This window comes from Periplaneta americana, chromosome 5 (genome assembly GCF_040183065.1).
Source record: "Periplaneta americana isolate PAMFEO1 chromosome 5, P.americana_PAMFEO1_priV1, whole genome shotgun sequence".
In the NCBI taxonomy this organism is placed as follows: domain Eukaryota; kingdom Metazoa; phylum Arthropoda; class Insecta; order Blattodea; family Blattidae; genus Periplaneta; species Periplaneta americana.
Genome location: NC_091121.1, coordinates 43,694,948 through 43,708,109, shown reverse-complemented (window position 1 = coordinate 43,708,109; position 13,162 = coordinate 43,694,948). Strand labels below are relative to the sequence as shown.

At 34.9% G+C, this 13,162-nt stretch overlaps 1 protein-coding gene across 1 annotated transcript in view; it reads right to left on the bottom strand.

Annotated features, from left to right (window-relative positions):
- Nucleotides 1-13,162, bottom strand: part of Ptp36E (protein tyrosine phosphatase 36E) — a 285,603-nt gene that overhangs the window by 81,673 nt on the left and 190,768 nt on the right. Inside the window, exon 3 of the mRNA XM_069827025.1 lies at nucleotides 3,915-4,027. Coding sequence (XP_069683126.1) covers nucleotides 3,915-4,027 — 113 coding nt within the window. The remainder of the gene's footprint in view (nucleotides 1-3,914; nucleotides 4,028-13,162) is intronic.

Below are 13,162 nucleotides of genomic sequence, written 5' to 3'. Positions count from 1 at the left end.
TTTTGTGCGCAAGGGGTTCCTCTCGGGGTTCTCCTGTTTCCTTTCATAATTAATTATTATTAATTATTACATCAATACTCCACAATCAACCTCAGTCTGCGGGATCCCGAGCTAGGCCTCCAGAACAGGTAAAAAATAGCTAGAAGTTGTACTAATTCGTATTTAATGAATATTATTATTATTATTATTATTATTATTATTATTATTATTATTATTAAAAATAACAAATGTTGTAGAATCGCCGAAATTAGATTCTCGTGGCCTTCTTCTAAGTTCAATACATTTTTACCATATTTACACTTCATAATTATTATCTTCAGCTATTAATGACCACTCCAATAGCCACCTTATCGGCTCACAAGCAAACATTCTGATGGGGGCAGATAAAAAAGTTAAATTTTTTTCTTCCACCATGTTAATAATGTCAAAATAAGAGCTTATGCAAATTTTGGCCACTCGGCCGCAATTACAAGGTCGTCCAGAAAGTGATTTTCTCTGGGGCCGTTTACAGAAAAAAGCACAATTGCATTGAAAGATTTATTGAAACAGACACAGCACTTGTTACGCTATTTGTCAACATTTCCCCCACCGGAATTGAGACATTTGTCATACTATGGGATCAATTTTTCTATCCTTGTGTCGTAGAAGTCAGCGGCCTTGGATCGGAACCAGCGTTTAACAGCCGTCTGCATCTCTCTGTCGACCCCATGATATGACAAATGTTTTTTTATTTATTTTATTTATTAATTTGTTGTTGAACATAACAGGCAAAGCCCAATTACAGTGTTCACGACTAACAAATTAATTGATAAAACATAAACAAGGAAAAGGAAACATACACTTATTAAAAACTGAAACAAAATAGAAAAAAGGGAAAGAAAAAAGAGAAATTGAAATAAGGTGTGAAAGTAGCTTCAAATTAACTAACAACAATATTCTGTAAAATATGATAACAAATAATTCTGTATCTAGAGAAATTCATACTGAAAATATCAACATTCGGATGAGGATGTAATTTATTGTATAACTGTAATATTTGGAAAACTGGGGAATTTTTGTGGGATTCAGTATTTGTCCTTGGTATGTAAAATAAATTTCGAAATTTCGTTTTAAGCTTAGGTGCATATAATGTTATGTAATAAAATAAACCGACACAGTCCAACTTATTGTTAATAATTTTATAAAGAAAGTTTAAAGATTGACAATTTCGTCGAATTTGCAAACTAGTAAAATGGAAATGTTGAAGCATTGTAGCATAACTCTCATAGGTAGGATAATCATTATAAAGTCTGTAATATAACCAATTTAGAAATTTATTTTGAATTTTTTCTATTAACAGAATATATTTGTTAGTAACTGGGTTTCAGATAACAGCAGCATAGGTACTCTAATTTAGATCGAACAATGGAATTATACAAAATTATTATAGTTTTGACTTTAAATTTACAAGAATTTCTCATAACAAAACCTAAATTTTATAGGACAAATTTATAATATTATTAATATGACTATGAAATGTAAAATTACTCCTAAATAATATACCTAAATCTTTGTGTTCATTTTCTGCTGGTAAAACTTTTGCCTCTATTTTATATGAAAATTTAATTGTATTTTTCAATCTAGAAAAGGTAATATGTATACACTTATTAATATTAAATAACAATTTATTATTAATACTCCAAATATGTAAGTTTGTAATATCTGTTTGAAGTAGCTTACAATCTGATTTAGTTTTGATTTCTTTATACAATTTAATATCATCCGCAAATAATAAAATTTTAGAATGTTGTACACAATTCACAATTTCATTGTCTCAATTCCGGTGGGAAATACGTTGAAAAATAGCTCAACAATTGCTGTGTCTATTACAATCAATTTTTCCAATAAAACTGTGTTTCTTTTCTTTTAATGGCCACTGGCGAACTTATTTTTTACGGCCCTTGTAATTGCGGTCGAGTGGCCAAAATTTGTATAAGCACTTCTTTTGACATTATTAACATGGTGGAAGAAAAAAAAAATAACTTTTTTATCTGCCCCCATCAGAATGTTATCAGTTGGCAGAGCGAGTTCATATATCGGTGATGGCGGACATATAATCGTTGGACATGTGAGCAGTAGGACAGACAGCGCTCGTACCCGTCTGAGCGGCCTTCGCTCGCTCGGCTTTCTGGCGTTCCCTGCTCTTTCTGGTCCGTTCTGCTCCACTCATAGCGGACTTTTCCTGTTTTTATCCGCTCTATCGGTTTTAGCAGGTTTCCTCAATTTCGATTGAAGTAATCGGTTACTGTAACGCTATGTTACGCTAATTTTCCACTAAAATTTGTTAACACGCTCACAACACCCACACTGAAACTTTTGAATAAATATCACTATTCATCCGAGAAAATAGCTTTATTTAGCAAATGTATGCCGTTTATTGCATCTAAATCGGACAACCGTGGTAATCACAGCACCTTCTCGAAGTTGATTGTGCACTCAAAATTGTACTCCAAGCATCCGCGCGCCCTCTTTCCCATTCGCGATACCTCTTCCACCGTCGCGTAGTGGGGGATGGATATGCCCCACATGTTCGTATAGTCGGACCATCGGATCTGTGCCCCCGTAAGATATGCGAACTGAACCCTAATTCTTTCTCAGCCTCGGTAATTCATTTCCCTCCCTGCATTCCTATCTCTCTCTCTCTCTTTTTCCCTTTCTGTCTTCCACTACTCACATTTTTGGCCTTCTTGCGGGACAGTTTATTTGCACTTGCAGTCCAGTGTTGTCAACTCAACATGAACACTGTAGCAAGGAGTGGCGAAAGAAATATTATTAAGCAAGTACGTAATAGCATTTTGCGATGAAGAGAAACAAACAGGTCAATATCTGTTTCCTATAAATCAGGCAACGAAAAGAACAGCTGCGAACATAGTGAGGCTTACTTTATTTCAATGGATTACGTGTTAAAATTACTTACTTAACTAATACTAATAACACAACATTTTATGTGATTTATATGGGCTGGTCAGAACTCCTAATAAAGAAAATCAGGAGAGAGAGAGAGAGAGAGAGAGAGAGAGAGAGAGAGAGTCTGTGCAGGAGATGAAAAGTTAGAATCACTAGGGAAGAACAGATCAAGGGAACCTTTAATTCTTGTAGATGATATGAACCGATGTATTTTAAGAAGAAAGATACAAGAATTTTATACCGTGCAGAAAGAAGTTCCAACATTGAAGAAATTACTGAAGTTTGCGAGAGAAGCAATAATTTCCAAGGTTGGAGAGAAACGCTACGGAAAGTGATTCGAGACGTGAGATTTAGATTTAAAAAATATAGAAATACAAGATGTATTTTGATTGAAAGAAATGATATTGCAGCATGGAGGACCAGTTATTTAGGACACCGTTTGATGGAAGTTTGGCAACATCCCTATTCGGCAAGGTTCGTGGCCTCCTGTTTGACGTGGTGGGAGGAAAGCGGGTGGAATGGTGTGAGTACAGACGTTAACTTTTCCAAGAACGACGACAGCGCTGAAGGGGCACAGATTCGATGGTCCGACAATACCTAAATGAACGACATCGATGAGGAACTTCGTATCGTACGAACGCTTCAAATTCTTACTGAATTTCGTTGCGCCAATTTTTCTAGCCTACGCCTTCCATGGCAGACCGAATTATAAGACGTTATCATGTCAAAAATTATTATTAATCTCATAACAGAATTCTATTAACTTTCAACTAATTTATTCGGCATAAGCCGCCACTGTAGGCTATATAATGTTAAATCTTGACGATTATCCAGCAGTAAATTAGGCCTAAATATTAAACAAAATGTATTTATTTATTGGTGATCGATTGTAAAAGACAAGCAAATTTGGTATCTTATCAAATGTAACGATAACATGTATTTATACAGAATGTCTGTTGTGGTCTCACCTGGAACTCGACGCGGTAGAGCACGGGGAACTTGCGGCGCAGGTCGCACAGCTTGGTGTAGTTCTTCAGGTCTATGGGCTTGTCCGGGATCGTTGACTTGACGCCATTCTCCTCTGGAAGAAAACAGACAGCCACAATAAACAACACAGTACACACCTTAACCCGTCGCTCCATTGCTATGCTAACAACGGATACCATACAAACACGGCCAAAGTGACAATTTGTGACCTTTTTATGAATGTTGGACCAGACTATTTCGGAGAACAAATTTTATTAATATTGGCTATTAAGGGGTTAAGTACAGCTTACAGCAGTAAAATTTTGGAAATATTCAACATTTTTTTCTCCATTACTGTATCTTGTACAGTAATGAAAATTGGTATGTTTAAAACACTGTCCTTCTGCTATATGAAACAAATATTTTTACGATTTAAAAAAATATTTACATTTTTTCTTTTCAAAATTCAGTTCACTGTGCAGTGATGAAGCGTTTCCCACACAACTCAAAAATTATCCAACATTCTGTGATGAAATTTTTTGTGTGTATTTATACGTGTCATATCCACAATATGATGAAAGATCACTTCTCTACCTTTGATAGATTGTCTGATGAAAAATAAATTCATTTAAAATGGTCAAATATCAGTATTTTCTTCTAACACAAAATAAAAAAAATATTATTATTTATTAAGGAATATAGTTGAAAGAGCACGATATTGTAAACATGAGTTTCAGCAATAAAATAAAAGAGAGAGAACATGTAAAAGTTAACAATTTTATGAGTTATGAGGGAAACGCTTCATCACTGCGCAGTGAACTGCCACCATTCTTAATTTGGAAAAAAAAAAAATATATATATATATATAAGTATTTTTTTTGAAACGTAAAAATACTTTTTTCATATAGCAGAAGGACAGTGTTTTACACATACCAATTTTCATTACTGTACAAGATACAGTAATGGCAAAAATTTTGCTGCTGTAAGCTGTACCTAACTCCTTAAACGCCATTCATGTCTTCAAAAAAGTTGTTTAGCCTATACATTTTATATAACTATGTGTGTTTTAATTCTCAATTTGTATTGCAAGGTAATCATTCTGTAAACTGCAGAAAAATGCTATTATTATTATTATTATTATTATTATTATTATTATTATTATTATTATTATTATTATTATTATGTAAGTTTAGTTTTCGGCACATCTTACACTGTGTCCACAGAAACATTCCGTGATTATAAACTGCTATAATTTTGTAACTATGCGTATTACGAAATTCAACCGATGCCACTAGAAAGAACGGCTCAAAGAATGTTAGAGGACTTGTAATTGTAATTGTTGGCGGAAAACAATAGATGGCACCATAAGAAAAAAGATTGTAGTGTGAATACAATATAATAAGTAAAACAAACTCAGGAACAGTTTTATTTCTAGTAAGAAAGATACAAATCAATTAACAACAAACCGTTGCCAAGGAGAGCTAAAATTTTCATGGCCCACTCCGTTGCGTAATGAACACAGACGTAGGCAAGTCGTGAATTCAGAACTCAGAGCCCTACAAGATGCTCTTCTCGCTCCTTCGCTTGTCATTATGACATTTTTGGATAGAAAAAATTGTGTTAAATGGTGTGAATATTTACATTTCAACTCAGTGTGAATTCTGCAGCATTTAGAGAGTTATGTAAAACTCACAGGAACGTAGTTGGTGTGTATTGGAATACCATAGCACACGGAGTTTACTGAGAGTTCAACTTGCCTTCAGACGGGAGATTCAACATGCGGCATCTACTGACAAGGCAATTCTGAGATTGTATAATACACACCACCTACGTCTTCGTAGGTTAGGTCTTCGTGACAAGCCGAAAGTCTGATAGCTCAGCCATAGCAAGTGTTAGTGTTTCGGGATAGTCAAGAATAGTGGACCAAACAGAATAAATGTTTCATGTCTCGAGCGAGAATCTGTGGGTGGTTTCGAAAAATTTTGGAAATTTGATCTCAACACAGGATGCAAAAGAATAAGCGACTCTTCCAGACCACAAATAATACTACCCTGAAAACGAAGGACACAAGTTTTTCATGTGACAAATGGCGTTTCAGAGACAATATTCGTTGGTCTATCAATAAAGATTAATAAATTACTCTAAGATGAGAAGTGTTACAATGATGGTTACAAATTATTATATTCTCGTGGATTTTATTTTATTTGTTCAGAATTACAGTTTTTTACACTATAATAATATCATCCTTTTATTTTTTTATTTTTTTTTATTTTTTTTTGGAGTTGGGAACAAAAACGCTTCTTACAACATACTATCCAGTTCCGAAACATAATCTGCACACTATTTTTCGTCACCTTCAATAAAATAGCGTAGGAGGCAAAAACCGCTTCTTGATCACTTCGAAAATACTTGACTCGTAATACAATTTCATTTTGAAATGTCTAAAAACCGTAATGTCCTAAATCTAGGCTATATGCAGATGTTCCACCGATTTCGGTAAGAGCTCTCGCTGCATCTTCAGCTTTATGTGGCCTTGTGTTATCTTGATGGAGAAACCACTTTTCTAGGAAAAAGATTCAGCATTCCCTTTCTCTTCAAAGGTGGATAGCACAATACTTCACACTGACATTTATCCCTGGGGCATCAGTGCTACAAAAAATTTCTTTCTGACGTCAGAGTACAGAATCAGCAACATTTCAGCTGAAAGATTAATGCGAATCTCTCTGGATATAGGAGGATCTGCACGTGTCCGTACTGAAAACATCTTCCTCTTTTCATGAACAAAATGTCATTAAATGTGATGATGCTAATAGGAAACCACAAATTATCAGGAGACAACATATTTTCGTTCGATTTGTTTTTCGATCTTGATTGATATCATTTGACACCTTTCTTGCACAAACACTTTTCCTCATTTGGTTACTACAATGAGTTCTGTCCTCTGAAACTTCTAAAGACACAGCTAATTCTGGTAGTAACAAGTTTCTATGTTTGCTCAGCAACGTTAGTGTCTGCGATAGCTGAATGGTCTAGATCTTTGGTCTGTCTCGATGGAAGTCGGGGTTTGAGTTCCGATTAGGCCTTGGAATTTACATTGAAAAGATCCTTAGTGACATTTATGATAGAAAATGCGGTATTTGTATTTTTATAGCTGTCCTCCTGTTTCCCCACGTAAAGCGTAAATGTAATTTCGTTCGATCTACATTTAATAGCATCCCCAGAACTTCGGCTAGCCTACAGAGGAGCGGCTGGGATCTTTTAAGATGCGAAAGAGAGAGTGGTGTGCGGAAAGTAACGGGAAGTTACCGCATTTATCTTTCTCAAGAAAAACTTCAAGCATGACATGATGAATCTTTCCACGGCTATATGAATTTCTGGATTCGCCCATACGTGCTATATGCCCTGCCCATCTCAAACGTCTGGATTTAATGTTCCTAATTATGTCAAGTGAAGAATACAATACGTGCAGTTCTGCGTTGTGTAACTTTCTCCAATCGTCTATAACTTCATCTCCTTTAGCCCCAAATATTTTCCTAAGAACCTTATTCTCAAAGACCCTTAATCTCTGTTCCTCTCTCAAAATGAGAGTCCAAGTTTCACAACTATATAGAACAACCGGTAATATAACTGTTTTATAAATTCTAACTTTCAGTTTTTTTTTTACTTCAGACTAGATGACAAAAGCTTCTCCACCGAATAATAACAGGCATTTCTCATACCGCCCTTTAAACACATTTTGCATCGTTCCGTCAACTTCAAATTTGTCTCGGATTTTTGTGATAGTTAACCTTGTTGGTGGTTGTGTTCCAAATTCAACCCTCCAACGTCGTTGAACCTCAACAACATTCTCCACTTTCAAATAACATTTCCGTATCCACTTACGTTCATCGAACGATAATTGTACCGCCATGTTTGTTTATAAACAGATGAACATGTTTCCATGCTTTCCACTGCCTTCTGAATCGTAAACTGCAAAAATCGTATTTCTATTTCATTTATTTGCTGTGAAATAGTACTTCAAAGAGGTATACATCAATTGAATTGAATTTAATTGAAAGAGGAGAATTGGGAGGACAAATTTAAAAGGTACGCAAAACGCGTCCTTGCAAGGCGTTCGGGGCTGCAAGAAACTAAATATGTGAACTCCAAGCCTGTTGGCCACTAGTCTCACTCCGGGTTACGCTGCTCCACTGAAGGAGCTTTAGAAAATTTTGAAGGGGAAAACCGAAAATGGACGTAACCTCTAAGGTACCACATACGCGAGGGGGACGGAAATGTGATCAAAGTGATCACGGGACGGGACGAGGAGGAAATATATACATTAATTTGGGACACTCTGTATATTATGTAAATTTCTTTTTGAGACCTATATCATTATATCTATTTTAAGCTTGATTTGTTCTAAAACAAAGCCACATCTTGTTTAAAAGTGTCCACACCTGTGGAGTAACGGTCAGCGCTTCTGGCTGCGAAACCAGGTGGCCCGGGTTCGAATCCCGGTCGGGGCAAGTTACCTGGTTGAGGTTTTTTCAGGGGTTTTCCCTCAACTCAACGCGAGCAAATGCTGGGTAACTTTCGGTGCTGGACCCCGGACTCATTTCACCGGCATTATCACCTTCATATCATTCAGACGCTAAATAACCTAGATGTTGATACAGCGTCGTGAAATAACCCAATAAAATAATTAAAAAAAAAATAAATGTTTAAAAGTTTGTCATTGTGCATGTTACTTGAAAACTCGCTCAGTTCGTAGACCGGTAGATAAAAAAACTAGCCCAGTCCTTTCATAAAAATGGACTGAATGCGTTTTGAGATCGCACTCTTCAATTGTTTATTAAGGTAAATCACTTTTGACGGAGAATTAAGTCCATGAATGTTCCCTATTAATAATCATGTTTATTACCATTAGTAGAAAAGGCAACTAGGCCTACTGCACAGACTCCATCGCAATCCTACTGAGAACTTCCCAAAAAGTAAATAACCATGAAAATATCTGCAGTTGACGCCGATGTGTGCTGAAGTTGGTTAAATATCAAGACTCATACAATCCCGTGTTTGTCACATGATGACATAATGAAAAGAGTATTCAAAGCAGAGGAGACAGAAACCAAATGAATTTTGCACACAAAAAGAAGAAAAGTACAACAGAGTGTAGACAAAGCATAAACAAGCACAAAAGAACAAATAAAGGCATGCTGCGATGAACTCAAAAGAAAACAAGCGACGCAAAGAAACGAAGCGATAATATTGTTTGTGTGACAACGCTGCTGCAGACTGGCAGAGCTGCTCGAAGCCCGTCTTCCTTATATTTTCAATTCAGATTGTTATATGGATGCTGCGTTATTACTGAAACGATACTTTTTCGATACGGAATTTTTGTATAGATATTTTACTCTTCGTATTTAACACAATATATCACTTCTATTTCCGGTCACAGAGCACAATTTATAATCAACGAATTCCACTCAAAAATTGCCAGAAAGTACGATGTGGAAACCGTCTTAATAACAACTAAATCCATGGGATTTTTCGGAAAGAATTTAATCTTAGTAAAAATAGAAATTGAAGGAATATTCATGCAAAATTACTCCGAGCTTAACTATCTTTGTCACTTAATTTCCGGGCATAGAAATTACATTGACATCAAAATTCTTATTCTGCTTCATTCTTCCATTACAGACATAAAGTCTATTCTTCTTCAGTTCTGTGCCATGCCATATTCTGGGTTAGTTCTATTTATTTTTACCTATTCGTAGATTATTCCTTGTGATTTTAACTGTCCTATTTTTTCTACCCATCCTTTTCATATGATCATTCCATTTCTGTTTTTTTTCTATATATTATCCATTAATCTTGCCCACATTTCATGTTTTCCTTGTGGTGTCTCTTCTTTGTCTATCAATCGGAGTTTCTCCTGAAACTTTACTATGTTACTAGTACTTAATTTCCACTGATTCCAATAATCTTTTTGGTGTTACGGTATCTGGGCTTATTTCCGCTGATATATAGGCTAATAACATAATATATTAATATAGTATTGTAGATTCTAATTTTGGTTTCAATTGAAGGGCTCAGAGCCAAAGGCGACCAACCCACAATTTTGTATTGCTCATTATTAAGCCTTTTTTCGAAACTATACATTGTTGTTATAGATTCATGATATTTTTTGTATTTATTCAATGTAGACCAATTAAAATAAATTGTGAAACCAATAATTTTTGTCAGGATCCTCTTAACTTCAATTCTTATTTACTCATTTTGTAATTGGCTCTGAGTCCTTCAATTTTCAATTTATTTCTCCAAGTAGTATCATTGAGACATTCTGCGGCTTATTTTACTTTAATAATAATGAAGACGATGATAATAATAATAATAATAATAATAATAATAATAATAATAATAAAATAATAATAATAATAATAATAATACTTAATTACTGGCTTTTAAGGAACCCGGAGGTTCATTGCCGCCCTCACATAAGCCCGCCATTGGTCCCTATCCTGAGCAAGATTAATCCAGTCTCTATCATCATATCCCACCTTCCTCAAATCCATTTTAATATTATCTTCCCATCTACGTCTGGGCCTCCCTAAAGATCTTTTTCCCTCCGGCCTCCCAACTAACACTCTATATGCATTTCTGGATTCGCCCATTCGTGCTACATGCCCTGCCCATCTCAAACGTCTGGATTTAATGTTCCTAATTATGTCAGGAGAAGAATACAAAATAATAATAATAATAATAATAATAATAATAATAATAATAATAATAATATTAATAATAATAATTTTATTAACAGGGTTTCAATGTAAACTACATCTTTCTGTATCCGAATTGTTTAAATTCTTATCTTCTTCCTCCATTCTTCTCTTGCCTCCCAATCCCATTCTTCCAAGCCTCTCTCCTTCATTCCAATTCTTATACCGTCCATCCAGGTTTTCCTTGGTCTTCCCCTCTTTCCTCTTCCTGGCGGAATCCATTCCAAAATCTGTCTGGGCAATCTTGTTTCTGGCATTCTAAGTACGTGGCCATACCATTCTAATTGCTTGTAGCTAACGAAATCTAACAATGTACTATTAACTCCCATTTCTTGTCTAATGGTTGTGTTTCGAATTTTTTCCAATTTAGAATGTCTAGTGGAACATCTAAAACAATGCATTTCAGTGGAGAGGAGTTTCAATCTCAGATTCATGTTTAAATGCCACGTTTCCGCCCCATATGTTATAGTACTCTTTATTATAGATTTATAGATAGTTTTGTTTCAATTGTTATTGTCTTATCCCACCAAACCCCATTTAACATAGCTATTGCCGATCTACCTTTCTGAATTCTATATTTTATGTCACTTTCCTGGCTGTATGTAATAATAATAATAATAATAATAATAATAATAATAATAATAATAATAATAATAATAGAAGAAGTGTTACAAATATGAAATAAGGGTACAAATATGAAATCCATACATATATACGACCTGAGACGTGTTGTATTCTAGTAGAAGCCTTTCATATTACTACACACTGATACTCTCTTTCGTGGGAATGTGTTAGTTTGCAGTAGAGATGGAAGAAAAAATCACTAGCAGCGATTTTTCACCGATGATTAAAAAATCACTTTCACTCCAGTGAGTGAACTATTCATTAACCAATGAAACAAACAATGATCAAGAGAAGATTTACTCACTGCACCATCACTATTTCTTAGTGATTTCAACATACAGCTCAATGTCTTACTTGCAGTCATCTGCCATCTGTTGAGTAATTTTTGAACTGCTACGGTTGGGACAACACCTTCTAAAGAAGATGCTGAATGCTTTTCTTAGTAGAGACCATTTTGACTTTTCAATTTTGTTACTCTTATAGCTAGTTAATAGTATTCCATATTTCTATCTCTATTTTTATGAAGGAAATATGTTAGATTTTGAGCAAATTATTTTTTTAGAACATTTTATAATATCTCACGAACTTCTAAGTCAGGACGTTCAGTATTCAAAACATGTATGTAGCTTCCAAAACGAAAAAAAACTAAATGATATTCCATATTAGTAAAACTTCCTCTAATAATAATAATAATAATAATAATAATAATAATAATAATAATAATAATAATAATAATAATAATAATGATATCTTACTTCCTGCTCACTGTTACTATAATTTGATACAGTATCTCAATTCTTAAATATCTAAAGGTAATTTCTTCTTGTATAATTTTACCCTTCAATTCTAGTTTATAAACTTCTAGGATCTACTGATATAGTCATACATATTTGTAATAATAGGTATAATCAATTAAATGGAATAAGGAAACATTTTGAAAAACAAATGATCACAAGTACTATGTTTGCATAATATAACTTTAAAATCAAGTTAGAGCAATGAAATTTCGGTTCTCTATCGAAAATACCGTATAAGAAAAATCTATAAACTACGCAAATGAAGATTTTTTCGGCCATTATTGGGACACGCTAAGCTGGACAGACAACGAAATGATGAAATCCGTAAAATATCACACATTTCAAACATGATGCATAATATCACAAAATATCAACAACCTTTTGCACAGGACGATGAAACATCTTGTTCTATATTTATTAATTTCATATCAGCAAAGTGGCTGCAGAGATCTGGAAAGACCGAAACAGAATTGGAAAGATCATAAGCATTGTTGCCAATTCGATTCTTGAAAACCCGCTTTAAAATAGTGCATAAGTCACTAAATTGATTTATTACCAATGTAAATTGAGATTATTTCGCAGCTACATTGGCTAACAACATCGCTAAATCCCCATATCACCAATACAAATTTTATAAATTTTACCCGCTAGGACAGAAAACCACCAGATCTATTTGGGAAACCACTGAAGTGGCAACACTGGCCAGAAACAACTTGTGACCACCGGCGTGGCTCAGTCGGTTAAGGCGCTTACCTGCCGGTCTGAAGTTGCGCTCGGGCGCGGTTTCGATCCCCGCTTGGGCTGATTACCTGGTTGGGTTTTTCCGAGGTTTTCCCCAACCGTAAGGTGCATGCCAGGTAATCTATGGCGAATCCTCGGCCTCATCTCGCCAAATACAATCTCGCTATCACCAATCTCATCGACGTTAAATAACCTCGTAGTTGATACAGCGTCGTTAAATAACCAACTTAAAAAACTTGTGATCGGCAAGAACAGGCCTTAATAGTCCTGAGCCTAAATTCGATGATGATGATGATGATGATGATGATGATGATGATGATGATGATGATG